This window comes from Rhinolophus ferrumequinum, chromosome 6, assembly GCF_004115265.2.
Source record: "Rhinolophus ferrumequinum isolate MPI-CBG mRhiFer1 chromosome 6, mRhiFer1_v1.p, whole genome shotgun sequence".
Taxonomy (NCBI): Eukaryota; Metazoa; Chordata; class Mammalia; order Chiroptera; family Rhinolophidae; genus Rhinolophus; species Rhinolophus ferrumequinum.
Window position 1 is genome coordinate 18,581,429 of NC_046289.1, and position 15,460 is coordinate 18,596,888.

Consider the following 15,460-nt stretch of genomic DNA (forward strand, 5'->3'; position numbering starts at 1 on the left):
TGGGGTGGGGGTGGGGAGATGGGCGAGGAGCAGTGTAGTAGTAGATTAAGTTAGAGGCAAGTGGAGACAGGATGTGGGACTTTGTGAGGACATAGGCTCTTATTCTGAGTGGATTGGGAAGCTACTGAAGGTCTCAGACAGAAAACTGTGGTATCACTTACATTTTAATTTTAAATGGATTACTTTTCCTTCTTTGTTGAGATCAGAGTGGTGGAGGAAGCAAAGGCTGAAACAACGTGACTATTAGAAGGATATTGTAGTAATCCAAATGAGAGATCATTGTGACTCAGGCTAGTGTGATAGTATTGCACATTGTGAAAAGCAGTTGGATCTTGGATATATTTTGAAGGAAGAGTCAATAAGAATTCCTGGCTTTTCTGAATGTGTGATAGAAAAGTAAAAGATGAATCAAGAATGACTCCAAGATTTTTGAGGAGAAAGCAGAAGGAAGAATTGGAGATGCCATCAAGTCAGATGGCAAAAGCTGTAGATAGAGCAGGTTTGGGAGATCAGAGTGATCAGTTTTGGACATGTTAAGTTTGGAATACATGTTAGACATTCAAACCATCCGTCTTTAGATGTTAGGTTTAATGTCTGCATGATAATGTATTTAGACCAGAGCTATAAGACCAATTAATATAAGACTCTGTCCTGACTACTGTTTTAACATTTTTTGTGCTCCCTTTTGTTTTAATTAATAAGAAAAATTTAATAAATGCTAAATGTGTACATAGTTTAAATCAATGATCTAGAGGAAGAGCATGAGAATGGTTTTCAAATATATGAAGAGTTGTTTGATTTTTTTTTTGTTTTTTGTTTTTAATGCCCCACATGCAGAGCTAGGATCAATAAATAGAAGTTTAGAGGAAGCAGAATTCAGTAACGGGCGAAGTGTGAAGACTTGTAAGAGCTATACCAGAAAGGAATAACTTAATTTGTAATTTTTTGCAAACACCCCACCCCCACCCCCGCACGCACACACACGCGCACACACACACTTCTAATCATATTCAAGCAGACACTGAACAATGATTTACCAAGAATATACCATGGAGAATGTTTGCACTGGGTGGTTAGACCATGGAATTTTAGGAATGGGACCTAGAAAATGCCTGTACATCGTGAGCACTTATGTGTTATATGAAGCAGCCTGATTTTGTAAAAAGTGTATTGGACCGGGACTCAGGAATCATCTTTGTCACTTAATAGCAATATGCCCTTGATCAAGTCGTTGAATTTCCCCGGGCTATAATTTTCTTTCTTGAAAATAAAATTCTGAACTGCTTGATTTTGAGGTCATTTAAATAAGAGAAGAGGAAGAACCAAACATCCAAAAACTATAAATGAAGGCAAAAATGGGAATGGCCAGGGCCGGGGCCAATTTGAACTCTGTTTTTGGCTTAACTGTAGATGTTCATAGGTTTTGAAATCTGTAGCAAGTGATTGGAAGATAGAGTGCCTTCAGATGTGTTTGTTAAGTAGTGTTATGTATTTAAATCTTGAGAAAACTAAACTTTAAGGAGTTTTATTTTGGTAGAAGGAATCAATCTATGTTTGCATATACTTAGAAATGATACCAGAAAGGTCTTTGGCAGTGCCATTGGGAATTGATCAATAGGAAAGAGTACTTTTAGCTGAGGAGATGAGGGAAAGCTTTGTGGAGGACACAGTGTTTTTGAGGTGTGTCTTGAAATAAGAATTGAATTTGTAAAAATGGGAGTAAGGGGTGATACTTATTTTGATTGGAATATATTCTTTTGAGTAATGTGAAGATAGGAAATATGCTTGGGAAGGTGAGTTTTTACCAGGTCATTTAGAAATGGAAATAGTCAGGAAGAGGTGATTGGTTAGAATTGTGTTCCTGGCAGCGATGTTTTTAGGATGATTGGAAGGAAGGGGAGAATGAAGAATGGAAATCAGTTAGAAGGCTATTGTAATAAATCAGGTGAGAAGAGGCTATTGATGCGGTAACTAGAAGATTATTGGTGGCCTTTGAGAAAACAGTTGCCAGGTGTCTTGAAGACAATTAAAGTAGAATTAGAAAAAAAGTAATTAGAGATTAAAAATACTAATATTAGTATGAACAATAATACTATGAGGCTGCAGTATTAAAAGGGTCAGCAGTATGGAAGTTGTTGCTGCATGTGAGAACGAAGAAGAGAATGGCTGTACCTGATACCAGTATTGAGGAGAGAGAGTGTCCTGGTGGTCAGTAGGTAAGAGTAATGAAGAAAAGCCTAAGGTTAAGCAAATGGTATAGACATAAAAGGAATTAGAGAGAAAAGGCAAACTGTGATCTAGAAACATCAGGGAGAATAAGGGGTATTCCTGTTTTAAATGTTTGCCAGTATAAAACTTCCTGTGGAAAAAGACATATGTATAAGCAAACCTGATAGAGATAAGACATTTTACAAAGAAATATTAACTGCTTTAATAAACACAAATACTAAGAGCTTTAAAAAAATAATTATAAATTTATTTTTTAAAAACCCCACCTAGTGAGTGAAAATTTTTTTTTTTGGTCTGATTAAACTTTATTAAAAAACCAATTTGTCCAGCCATAACGATATGAAACTAGAAGTCAATTACGAGAAAAAAACTGGTAAATTCACAAATATTTGGAGACTAAACAGTATGCTACTGAACAAGCAGTGGGTCAGTGAAGAAATCTAAAGAGAAATTAAAAAAATACCTCGAGACAAATGAAAATGGGAAAACAACATACCAAAACTTATGGGATGCAGCAGAAGCAGTTTTAAGAGAGAAGTTCACAGAGATAAATGCCTACATGAAGAAAAAGAGATCTCAAAACAACCTAAGTGTACATCTCCAGAAACTAGAAAAGGAAGAACAAGTGAAGCCCAAAGTTAGTAGAAAGAAAGAAATAAAGACTATAAAGATAGAAAACTATATTCAGCAGCACACTAAAAGGATCATACACCATGACCAAGTGGAATTTATTCTAGGGTTAAAAAGGATGGTTCGGTATCCTCAAATAGATCAATGTAATACAGTACATCAACATGAAAGATAAAAGTCATATGAACATCTCAATAGATGCAGAAAAACCACTTGGCAAAATTCAATGTAATTTATGATAAAAACTCTCAACAAAGTGGGTATAGAGAGAACATACCTCAACATAATAAAGGAGTTATATATATGCCCACAGCTATAATATCATATTCAGTGGTGAAAAGCTGAAAACTTTTCTGGTAAGATCAGGAACAAGACAAGAATGCCTGTCTGCTCTTAACACTTTTATTTAACATAGTATTGGAAGTTCTAGCCGAGAGCAATTAGGCAAGAAATAAAAGTTATCCAAATTAGAAAGGAAGAAATAAAACTGTCACTATTTGCAGATGACATGATATTATATATAAAAAACCCTAAAGACTCCACCAAGAAACTGTTAGAACTAAAAAACAAATTCAGTAAAGTTGTGGGATACAAAATCAATATACAAAAATCTGTTGTATTTCTATACATTGGTATCATACTATCAAAATGAGGAATTATGAAGAACAATCCCATTTCCCATTGCATCAAAAAGAATAAAATACCCAGGAATAAATTTAACCAAGGAGGTGAAAGACCCTGTACACTGAAAACTTTTATAAAGTCTTTGATGAAGGAAAGAAGACACAAATAATAAGTGGAAAGACATTTTGTGCTCATGGATTGGAAGAATTAATATTGTTAAAATGTCCATATGACCAATCCACAGATTCAGTGCAGTCCCTATCAAAACTCCAGTGACATTTTTCATAGATATACTAGAACAGTAGATACACTAAAATTTGTATGAAACCACAAAAGATCTGAATATCCAAAGCAATCTTTTTTTCTTCTACATTTAAAATTTTTTTAAATTAAATTTATTGTCACATGGTATGATAAAATTATATAGGTTTCAAGTATAGAATTCTATAATATATCATCTGTATATTGCGTTGTGTGTTCACTACCCAAAGTCAAATTTACTTCCGTCACCATATACGTGACCCCCTTTACCCTTTGCTACCTACCCCATCGCCCTTTCCCTTTGGTAACCACCATACTGTTGTCTGTGACTATGAGTTTTTGTTGCTCAGTTTTATATCCCACATATGAATGAAATCGTAGTGGTTCTTGACTTTTTACATGTGATTTACTTCACTTAGCATGATAATCTCAAGATCCATCCATGTTGTAGCAAAAGGCAGTATTTCATCTTTTCTTATGGCTGAATAATTTTCCATTGCATTGTGCATCTTTATCCAATTATCTATCGAAGGGCACTTCAGTTTCCATGTCTTGGCACTGTGAATAATTCTGCAGTGAACTTGGGGGTACGTATATCTTTACAGAAAAAAGGTTTCAGATTTTTGGTTCTATACCCAGAAGAGGGATTGCTGGGTCATATGGTAATTCTATTATTATTAACTTGTTGAGGAATCTCCATACTGTTGTCTGTAGTGACTATACCAGTTTACATTCCCACCAGCAGTGTATGAGGATTCCTGTTTCTCCACAGCCTCTCCAACACTTGTTATTGCTTGTCTTGATGCTAGGCATTCTAACAGGTGTGAGGTGGTATCATTGTGGTTTTGATTTGCAGTTTCCTAATAGCCAGTGAAGTTGAGCATTTTTTTCATATATCTGTTGGCCGTTTGTATATCTTCTTGGGAGAAGTGTCTGTTCAGGTCCTCTGCCTATTTTTTTAATTGGATTGTCTTTTTGTTGTTGAATTGTATGAGTTCTTTATATATTTTGGATATTAGTGCCTTATCGGAGGCATTGTTTGTGAATATCTTCTGCCATTCAATTGGTTGCCTCTTTGTTTTGTTGATGGTTTCTTTTACTGTGCAGAAGTGTTTTAGTTTGATAGAATCCCTTTCATTTATTTTTGCTTTTACTTCCCTTGCCTTTGAGGTCAAATGCATAAAATCCTAAGACCAAAGTCCATAACTTTAGTGCCTTGTTTTCTTCCATGTATTTTATCGTTTTAGGTCTTATATTTAGGTCTTTGTTTTATTTTGAGTTAATTTTCATGTATGGTGACAAATAGGAATTCAGTTTTCTTCCTTTGCACTTGGCTTTCCAATTATCCCAGCACCATTTATTGAAGAGGCTTTCTTTTCTCCATTGTGAGTTTTTGGTTCCTTGTCCAGCATTATTTGCTCATATTCCGTGAGTTTATTTCTGGACTTTAAATTCTGTTCCATTGGTCTGTGTAGTCTGTTTTTCTGCAAATACCATGCTGTTTTGATTGTTGTTGCTTTGTAGTATAATTTGAAGTCAGGGAGTGTGATAGCTCCGGCTTGTTCTTTTCCTCTCAGGATTGCTTTGGCTCCTTGGGGTCTTTTGTGGTCTGTGCAAATTGGATGAGGTTTTTTTTTTTTTTTTCTTTTTAAAATGCCGTTGGGATTTTGATGAAGATTGCATTAAATCTGTATATTGCTTTGGGTAACATGGCCATTTTAACTATGTTGATTCTTCCTATCATGAACATGGAATATCTTTCCATTTCTTTGTGTCTTTTTCAATTTTTTTCAATAATGTCTGTAGTTTTCAGTGTATAGGTTCTTCACAACCTTCTTTAAGTTTATTCCTAGGTATTTTATTCTTTTTGTTGCAATTGCCAAAGGAATTGTTTTTCCATTTTTCTGAAATTTCATTGTTAGTGTACAGGGATGCATTGGATTTTTTGTACATTGATTTTGTATCCTGTAACTTGACTGTTATTTGTTTATTCTTTCTCATAGATTTTGGTGGGGTCTTTAGGGTTTTCTTTTATAAAGAATCATGTCGTCTGAAAAAAGGGACAGTTTGACTTCTTCATTCCCAATTTGGATGCCTTTTATTTCTTTCTCTTGCCTGGTTGCTCTAAGACTTCCAGTACTGTGTTGAGTAACAGTGGTGAGAGTAGGCATCCTTGTCTTAGAATAAGAGCTTTCAATTTTTCACTATTGAATATATCTGAGGATTTGTCATAAGGCTTTTATTGTGTTGAGGTACTTTCCTTTTATACCCATTTTATTGAGTGTTTTAATCATAAATGGATGATGTTTTTCTCAGATTTTTTCCCTGTATCTATTGATATCATCTGATTTTTATCCTTTATTTTGTTATTATTGTTTTGCACATGTTGAACCATCCTTGCACTCCCGAAATTAACCCTGCTTGATTGTGATATATTATCTTTTTAATGTATTGTTGTATTAGATTTGCTAGTATTTTGTGTAGGATTTTTGCATTTGTATTCTTCAGAGATATTGGTCTGTAGTTTTGTGTGCATGTGTGTGTGTGTGTTATATTTGCCAAAAGACAAAAGAGAAAAATGGCTATAGGAGATCTAAATTCATCAGTAATCACCCTAAATGTAAATGGACTGAACTCACCAATAAAATGGTACAGAGTAGCAGACTGGATCAAAAAGCAAAACCCAACCATATGCTGCCTTCAAGAGATACATCTCAGCTGCAAGAACAAATACAAACTCAAAGTGGAAGGGTGGAAAATGATACTACAAGCAAATGCAGGGGTAGTTGTACTTATATCTGTCAAAATAGATTTCAAGATAAAAATGGTAACAAGAGACAAAGATTGGCACTTCATAACGATAAAGGGGACAGATAATACATCAAGAAGACATAACATTTATCAATATATCGTGTTTCCCTGAAAATGAGACCTAGCCAGACAATCAGCTCTAATGTGTCTTTTGGAGCAAAAGTTAATGTAAGACCGGGTGTTATATTAGACCGATCGTATATTAAAATAAGACCGGGTATTATATTATATTATACCCGGTCTTATTTTAATATAAGACCAGGTCTTATATTAATTTTTGCTCCAAAAGACTCATTAGAGCTGATTGTCTGGCTAGGTCTTATTTTCGGGGAAACACGGTAGTATATGCACCCAATCAGGGAGTGCCAAAATATATAAAGTAACTACTGACAGAATTAAAGGGAGAAACTGACAAAAACAGAATTATAGCAGGGGACACCACTGACAGCTATGGGTAGATCAAGCAAAATTAACAAGGAAATGTTGGCCCTAAATGACACATTAGACCAAATGGACATAATTGACATTTACAGAACATTTCATCCCAGAACACCAGATTACACATTCTTGTCTAGTGCACATGGAACATTCTCAAGGATAGACCATATGTTGGGGCATAAAACTAGCCTCAAGAAATTTAAGAACATTGAAATCACACCAAGCATATTCTCCGACCACAGTGCTGTGAAATTGGAAATCAAGTGCAAAACAAAATTGGGTAAAACCACAAATATGTGACAATTAAACAAAATGCTACTAAAGTACAACTAGGTCAAAGAAGAACTAAAAGGAGAGATCGAAAGATGCACAGACAAATGAGAATTCTTGGGAGGCAACAAAAGCATTTATTAAGAGGGAAGTTTATATCATTACAACTCTATTTTAAGAAACGAGAAAGAACTAGAAAAGGAAGAACAAATGAAGGCCAGCGCAGTCTTGAGAAAGAAGGGCAAAAAGCTGGAGTCATCATGTCCCCTGATATCAAGCTATATTATGCAGCTATAGTAATCAAAACAGTATGGTATTGGCGTGAAAACAGGCACATAGGTAAATGGAACAGAAAAGAGAACCGAGAACTAAACCCATGCATGTGTATTATGACAGAAGAGCCAAGAATACACATTGGGGAAAGGACAGTCTCTTCAATAAATGGTGTTAGGAAAACCAGACCATTGTCTTAACACCACTCACAAAAATCAGCACAAAATAGATGAAAAATTCGTAGAACAATACGTAGGTGGTAAGCTCTTTGACATCAGTCTTCGTGATGTTCTTTTTGGATTTGACACCAAAAGCAAAGGCAACAAAAGCAAAAATAATCAAGTGGGACTAAATCAAACAAAAAAGCTTCTGCACAGCAAAGGAAATCAACAGAATAAAAGGCAACCTACTAAATGGGAGAAATTTGCAAATCATATATATATATGATAAGGGGATAATATCCAAAATATATAAAGAACTCATATAACTCAATAGAAAAAAATACAATGTTCAAAAAAACGGGCAAAAGATCTAAATGGACAGTTTTCCAAAGAAGACATACAGATGGCCAATAGGTACACAAAACGGTACTCAACATCATTAATCAGGGAAGTACAAATCAAATCCACAGTGAGATATTAACAAGTGTTGGTGAGCATGTGGAGAAAAAGAAATCCTTGTGCACTGTCGTTGGGAATGTAAATTGGTATAGCCACTACGGTATACAGTATGAAGGTTCCTCAAAAAAATTAAAAATAGAAATACTGTATAATCTTGCAATTTCACTTCTGGGTATTTATTCGAAGGAAACAAAAACACTAACTTGAAAAGATGCATGATCCCATGTTCATTGCAGCATTATTTACAATAGCCAAGACATGGAAACAACCTAAGTGTCTGCGTGTGTGTGTGTGTGTGTGTGTATATGGAATATTAGCCATAGAGACGAGTGAAATCTTGCCATTTGTTACAACATCGATGTACCTTAGGGCTCATGGTAAGTGAAGTGAGAGAAAGACACATACCATACCATCTCATTTGTATGTGGAGTCTAAAACGAATAAACTGAACTCATAGTTACAGAAAGTAAATTGATGATGGCCAGAAACGAGGGGTAGAGGGTTGGTGAAATGGGTGAAGGTGGTTAAAAGGTACAAAATTCCAGTTATAAATAAGTCATGGGATATATACAGCATGGTGAATAGTTAATACTGTGTTATATATTTGAAAGTTGCTGAGAGAGTAGATCTTAAAACTTCTCATCTTGACAAAAAAAAAGCTTACAACTGTGTGGTGATGAATGTTAACTAGACTTATTGTGGTGATCATTTTTCAGTATATAAAAACAGTGAATCATTATGTTATACACCTGAAACTAATATAATGTTACATGTCAATTATAGCTCAATAAAAAAAAAAGAAACCAATTTGCAAATGCAGTATAATATATAAGACAAAGTTTTTTTTTGGTGTGTGAATGGGTTTTTTGTTTCCTCTGTCTTTTGATTGTATCTCTTACATTCTTTTTATTTGTTTATTTAGATACACAGAAGTAAAAACAAATGGAAATTTCATCTCAAGGATGGTATTATGAATCTTAATGGAAGAGATTATATATTTTCCAAAGCCATTGGCGATGCAGAATGGTGAAGAGTTGGTTCTTTTCTTTTATAAATAAAACAAAAAGAAACTTAAAAAAAATTTAAAGTGGACAGTTTGAAACTTGGGACATACAACAACCAAAACTTATCTTCTGCATGTCAGAAAAGTGCAGTAGAAGCAAAGCTACTGGAACAAAGAGACCTTGACAACATAGACACTACTTCTAACTAGCAAGCCATGGAACTGTAGCACCTGGGGTTGTTGGGGCGGGGAGGGGGGTTGGGGTTTTGTGTAGGAAAACCGTAAGTGTCGATTTTAAATACAGGTACCTGCCACGGTAATTAGCATGTAAAGCTTTGTCTATATCCCTTCCTCCAACTTGGGTTCAATCAGAAAATACTAGTTGGAATGAACTGAAGAAACTTCCCTTTTGATAGATTGAAATGAAACTGCTTATTGTATGTGGTTATATTTGGTAAAAATTGCGTGTGGGCTTTTTACAAAAGGGCAAGAATTATGGTGTTGAATTTTAATTTCCTTGTATAAGGAAACAATTTAGAACTCTCATAATAGGTCTTAAATATTTTTATTTGCTGTTCTCCCTCAGTAATATATACCTCTTTCCCTGCTTTATGAAACATCTATTGAAGAGTTAAAGGAAGTAATTAATGATCACAGTGTGGAGACAATATTTGACCCAGGAATTAATATGTATTTTAATTAGGTTGTCATTTTCATTAAACTTGGGTCTCATCTGAGCTGAGCAGAATTAAAATGGCAACTTCAATTTCCTTACAGAAAAATTGTAATTGTTTCTTTTGGTCCGACACCTTAAAAAGAAACTCCAAAGTGGCTCCTCAGGACTATGGTTTTATTTCACAAAAGTACCATATAACTGAAATTCTATACACATGAAAAGTACAGATTTTTTCTTGTTGGGCTGAAGTGTATGCTTATATATGTGTTTACTCTTTAAGCTAAACAAACATTCAGATACCATTCTGTGCATTGACTGAAGCATTGGGTAGGTGGTGAAGACCTGGATTTTTATTAAACCGTTTAGTAATTATAAAAGTTTCTTGTGTTTACTAGTAAAGAATTTTAAAACTATTATTTTAATTGAACTAATTTTTTTAAATGCAACTTTGTAATTTGAGGGGCAATTTGGGGGTTGGGGGGCATTAAGTACATATTTTACCTCTCTTTCATTTGGTGGCCCATCCAGGCCATTGATAATATAGACGTGGGCTCCAGTTTGCACATGGGAAAGAAAGCATATAAATTTGACTTATATTAAAAATAATAGAAATTTAGTATGTATATTAAGAATGCATAGCTCTGTGTTCTATAAGGGGCTCTAAAATGCAATATGGCGTTGCTGTGTTCAGTGTGAACTAGTTGCCTGGGAGAACTGTAGGAACACTTGTCTTCACCTTTGTGTTCTTACAGCTAATTCTTTTGATGATTTATCTTGACAAAATTCACATGTGTTTAAGTTACTTTTGTATATTGATTTTTTTAAGTCTTCCATTTTTGTCTTCCTTTTATTTGCCTTTGTGTTTCCAGAAGTAACATAGAAACACTTTTAAAGTACATTGCAAAGAAAAACTGTGAGCTATTATATATTGCTTTATTTTCCTTTTATTTTTAACACAAATTTTTAAACTTCTTCAAAAAGGCTAATTTTTTTCCTATTTCCCACCTCACGTACCACCTTTTGATTCCTTTAACTTATGTTCTGAACTTTGGTGTAAATGGTGGTTTCTAGCATGCAAGTTAGGTTTCGTTTAGATGCCATAACTGGTAATACGGTTTTTATTTTTACTATATTAATTTAGTTTTTTGGAGGGGAGATTTATTTGTTTACCCCACTACTCTGAAAGCACACAGGTTTTTTTGTTTTTAGTTTTTTATTAATGAAACTGAGGGAAGAAAAAGGAGGGATGACATCACAGAAGTCCGGTGGTTCAGTTTCCCTTCAGTGTAGTTGATAGTAGGTTTATATTTTACCCGATGAAGAGTCAACGACCTGAACTACCTATAAAAGTTTAGCAGCGCTGCAGTGTTGATTGCAACCCCTTGACTAGTAGTTCTTGTGCTACTGAACCTTGTATTAGTATATGATATTCAGCTCATGTTTTGGCCCCTCTTCGTAGACATTCATATTCATAGTAGAATTGTATACTGGCCTGTCTTTATAACATTGTTTTCAAACATGAACAACCACTGCTTCAGAGTGATTCACTAGGGTTATTTTGAAGCAGGAAGTAACTATTTGTATTTGCACCTGTGTACACATATTGCCTGTTAATTACAGCACACTTGGCAAATGCTTTTACCTGTGAAAGTTCTGAAAGCCAGTCCAAACAACATTGCATACCAAACAGTGCTCTTATATATTACTGCGTTGTGTTCCTCTTTAATCAACTAGCATGTTTTAGTTTTATTATGGTCGCTTGCTCTAAGAATGCCACTTGCTTAATCTTTTATTGTACTTGAATTCTTAATCATGTTTTTAACATTGTATTTTACAAATCATTTCAATAGGTTCCATAAAAATGTCATTCCTTTGAAAAGGCAAGGATTCCCACTTCAGAATTTTAAAATGAAAATAATACGTTTGTTCAAAGAGGGAAAATAGTTCAGACTTGGTATTATGAAAATAGATAAAGGTTTCAGAAGAGGATTTGTTTAGATTTGCACCGATGGTGATGGCACCTTTTACTTATAAAAAAGAGTTATGTTAATCAACAGTGCTAAGGAAAATTTATACAAATGACTTGATAAAGTGTGGAAATGTGCCTTTCAGTATATGTACTCCTTTTGGTGGTCATTTGGATAATCAGACCATACGAATGCTTGAGAATGCATTTAATTTCTGTAAAGAGCCCATTTGGCTAAAACAACTCTTCAGTGTGCAATTAGATTCTAGAGTAAAATGTCTGTTATGTGAGGGGGATCTTCATATTGGGCTTTTATATTTTTTTAAATGTTCACATTTCTTTCTGTTAATTAAATGTCATCATAATATCACATTTGTTGCCGCTCTTAAAATCAAAGCCACCTTGATGTTATTCTAGGAATACATCAAGATTTGAGCAGTGTGTATAGTGATTATAATGTGTTCTTGAAGAGCATATTCTAATAGATTCTTGTTTTAGACATCAAGAACATAAAAATATAACAGCTTTTGTATAAAGATTTTCTTTTGCTATAGTGAAAATCAAGGATTTGGTTTTCTTATTTTTTTCTGGCTTTTACGGAGGAATGAAAAGGGTTATCTCCTAAGAGCAATTTTTGATTATCTTATAGCAATAATATCACCATTGTTTTCAGAAGGTAAATACACCTTGTGCAGGAAAGCAGACATAATTTCCTCTTGGGAGTTCCCTTTTTAACTTAGCATTTTCTTCCACTCGAGAAAATTCCTATATTTTCAGATTATTTCATCTTGAAATTTTTTGAGGTTTTGTGCAATGTAATATTTAACTGATCCGTCTTTGTACATTTTCATTTTCATGTCTGTCTCTCACCTATCTGTCTGAATCAAGCTATTTCAGATTTTGAATTCATTGGTTACAAAATAGTTGCTTTATATTTCCTCATGAGTTTATGTTAAATAGTTTTGCATTTTAATCTATTATGCTATGGAAATTATTCTGAAGTTTATATTCCCCTTTTAAGCCCGCCTTAGTCTATCTTTTGTCATTTTTTATGATTTAAGGAACACACCAAACTTAATATTTTTGTTTAAGGAACAAAAGAAACTTTTTTCCTTCTCTTTTAAGAGAACTACATTGAGTTAGTAACTACGATTAGTAACTATTAAGTTACTATTTAACTAGTTAGTAAATATTTCAGTCAAGGTTCCTTAAATCGGTCCAGGATGCATCAGGGCTAAAATTTGGGGGAGGGACTAATCCTTTTTGCTGTTCTGAGCTACTATTGTCAACTGCTGTTGTACATACTGTTATGTGTAAGGGCGTAAATATATTTATTAAGTTTGTATAATTCTGTACAATTGCAGATCAAGGTTGCTCTTCTGCGATATATGGGATATTATGTTTTAAAGACCATCTTGGAATACAATTAGAGAACTTAGTATTTTGATGTACTAAGACCTATTTTAAGTTTAATATTTTACCTTTGCAAAAACTTTAATTAAAGATGTTATTTAAAAAAAGGAATGTTGCTTGCTTTGCTTACTAGTGTATAAAATTTTTAACATAGATGACTGAATAAAATTACACAGTTTAGAAAGGAAATGTTTTACATTGTTAGAATAAGTTCCATTTATCAAAAAGGTATCATTAAATTCTTTATCTTTAAAATGAGTAAGGTAGGATGTCAGCCTGAATTATTAAACTGTTACAAATTCTCAATAGCTTTTAAAAAGAATAGTTGTATTTTCCAGGTACACAGGAATTTAAATTGGTCTAAATTTACACCAACAAAGTGTAACTAAAAATTGATATAATTAACATTGTATTAAATGAGTATTTCTACCCCAAAGAATAGATTACTTAGGATAAAATTAAGAACGTGTTTTTTAATTTTTCTGTTTAGCTAAATCTTTTCCTCTTAGTTCAGAGTTTGTAAATAATTGCATAATAGAGTTAGATTTTTGAGGTTTGTATTACTTATTGAATATAGTTTGTGTTATTTTAGTATTAAGTAAGTAGCAGGTATTTTAATTTTATAGTTAATTCAAATGAAACATTAAGCTTGTATTTTTGTAATTTTTTTATTCTGTTACAGTCTATCTAGGAAACATGGAAGTTTTAACCATTAAAATAATTATAATAAAGGTATTTTATTTATTGCCGGAAAATATTGTACTTTTACAATTAAATACAAGCTCCAACATTGATCGTCTTACCCTTTTTGGCCTCAGTTTATCTGTAATGTATGCGATTTTGAGGATGAAGTATAGTATAATATGTGTAAAGTTCTTAACAACAGTGCTTGGTACGCTTCAGTACTCAGATGTCACAGTTAAATTATTTACTTAATTTCATAATTTGCATAATTTAAAATGACTAACGGAGCTGAAAAAATTCTTCGGTAATTTAAAACTTACCATTTAAAACTTTTTAAAAGTAGCAAAAGAATGTGGTCTGATTAAGAAAAAGCAGTGAAAGATTTGGTTGCGACCAAACAAATGAAGCCTGGGAAGTTGAGTGAAAGTGAAATTAATAAAAGTAGTTCATCTGACTGTAGCAGAAAGTGCCTGAGGGAAGAAAAGGGAGTGATGGGTATAGGAGAGGGATAATGAAACAGGAGGCTGTAAGCTTTTTTCCCGCTAAAGTAAACATTTCCTGAATAAAGTCTAAAATAGGTTGAATATTCCCAAGTTAAAACTCGTAGAATTAGAGTATATTAATAATTAGATGATTTCCCCCAAATATCAGTGGATTCTGCCTAGTTCGTTTATGAAGAAAAACATTGACACAGAAATGGTTATTCAAAGACACTGAAGCTATATGGTTACTTCACTCTGAGTCTGACATAAATCCTTCTAGTGATTGTCGGCAGTCCTATTTCTGGAGGCAAAGGGCCTTTGTGTCAACCTTCTTACTCCCTAGCCATGGAGGGAGAGGCAGATACAAGTATGAGGTCTGTTGACAATTAAGTTCACAAACTTGTTGCAACGATGTTACTAACCTCTTTGATACCAGAGGGATTGTTCATTATGAATTTGTACCACTGGACAAACAGCTAACCAAGTTTACTGTTTGGAAGTGCCGAAAAGGCTGCATGAAAAAGTTAAAAGACGACCTGAACTTTTCTCCAACAATTCATGGCTCTTGCTTCACTTCACAACAATGCAGCAGCTCACACGGCACTGTCTGTGAGGGAGTTTTTAGCCAGTAAACAAATACCTGTTTGGAACACCCTCCCTACTCACCTGATCTGGCCCCCAATGACTTCTTTACCCGAAGATAAAGGAAATATTGAAAGGAAGACATTTTGATGACATTCAGGACATCAAGGGTAATACGACGGCAACGCTGATGGCCATTCCAGAAAAAGTTCGAATATTTCTTTGAAGGGTGGACTAGGCACTGGTGTCAGTGCACAGCTTCCCAAAGGGAGTACTTCGAAGGTGACCGGAGTGATATTCAGCAATGAGGGATGCAGCAATTTTTGTAGGATGAGTTCGCAAACTTAATTGACCTCTTAGTTACTTACCTTTCTCTTTTGAAATACAGTTTTTGTTAGTTTGAGAGTAAATTGAGCAGAGTATAAATTAACTCACTTATTCAACTCCATTTCGTGATCCATCTCCCATGGGCCAGGAATTGTGATCAGTACTACTGGA

The 15,460-nt window shown here is 34.0% G+C and overlaps 1 protein-coding gene across 1 annotated transcript in view; it reads left to right on the top strand.

Moving 5' to 3' along the window:
* GTF2A1 (general transcription factor IIA subunit 1) overlaps window positions 1-13,587 on the top strand; it is a 46,883-nt gene extending 33,296 nt beyond the window's left edge. Inside the window, exon 9 of the mRNA XM_033109593.1 lies at window positions 9,079-13,587. Within this exon, the coding sequence (XP_032965484.1) occupies window positions 9,079-9,186 (108 nt within the window). The 3' untranslated portion in view covers window positions 9,187-13,587. The remainder of the gene's footprint in view (window positions 1-9,078) is intronic.
* Window positions 13,588-15,460: the final 1,873 nt, after the last annotated feature.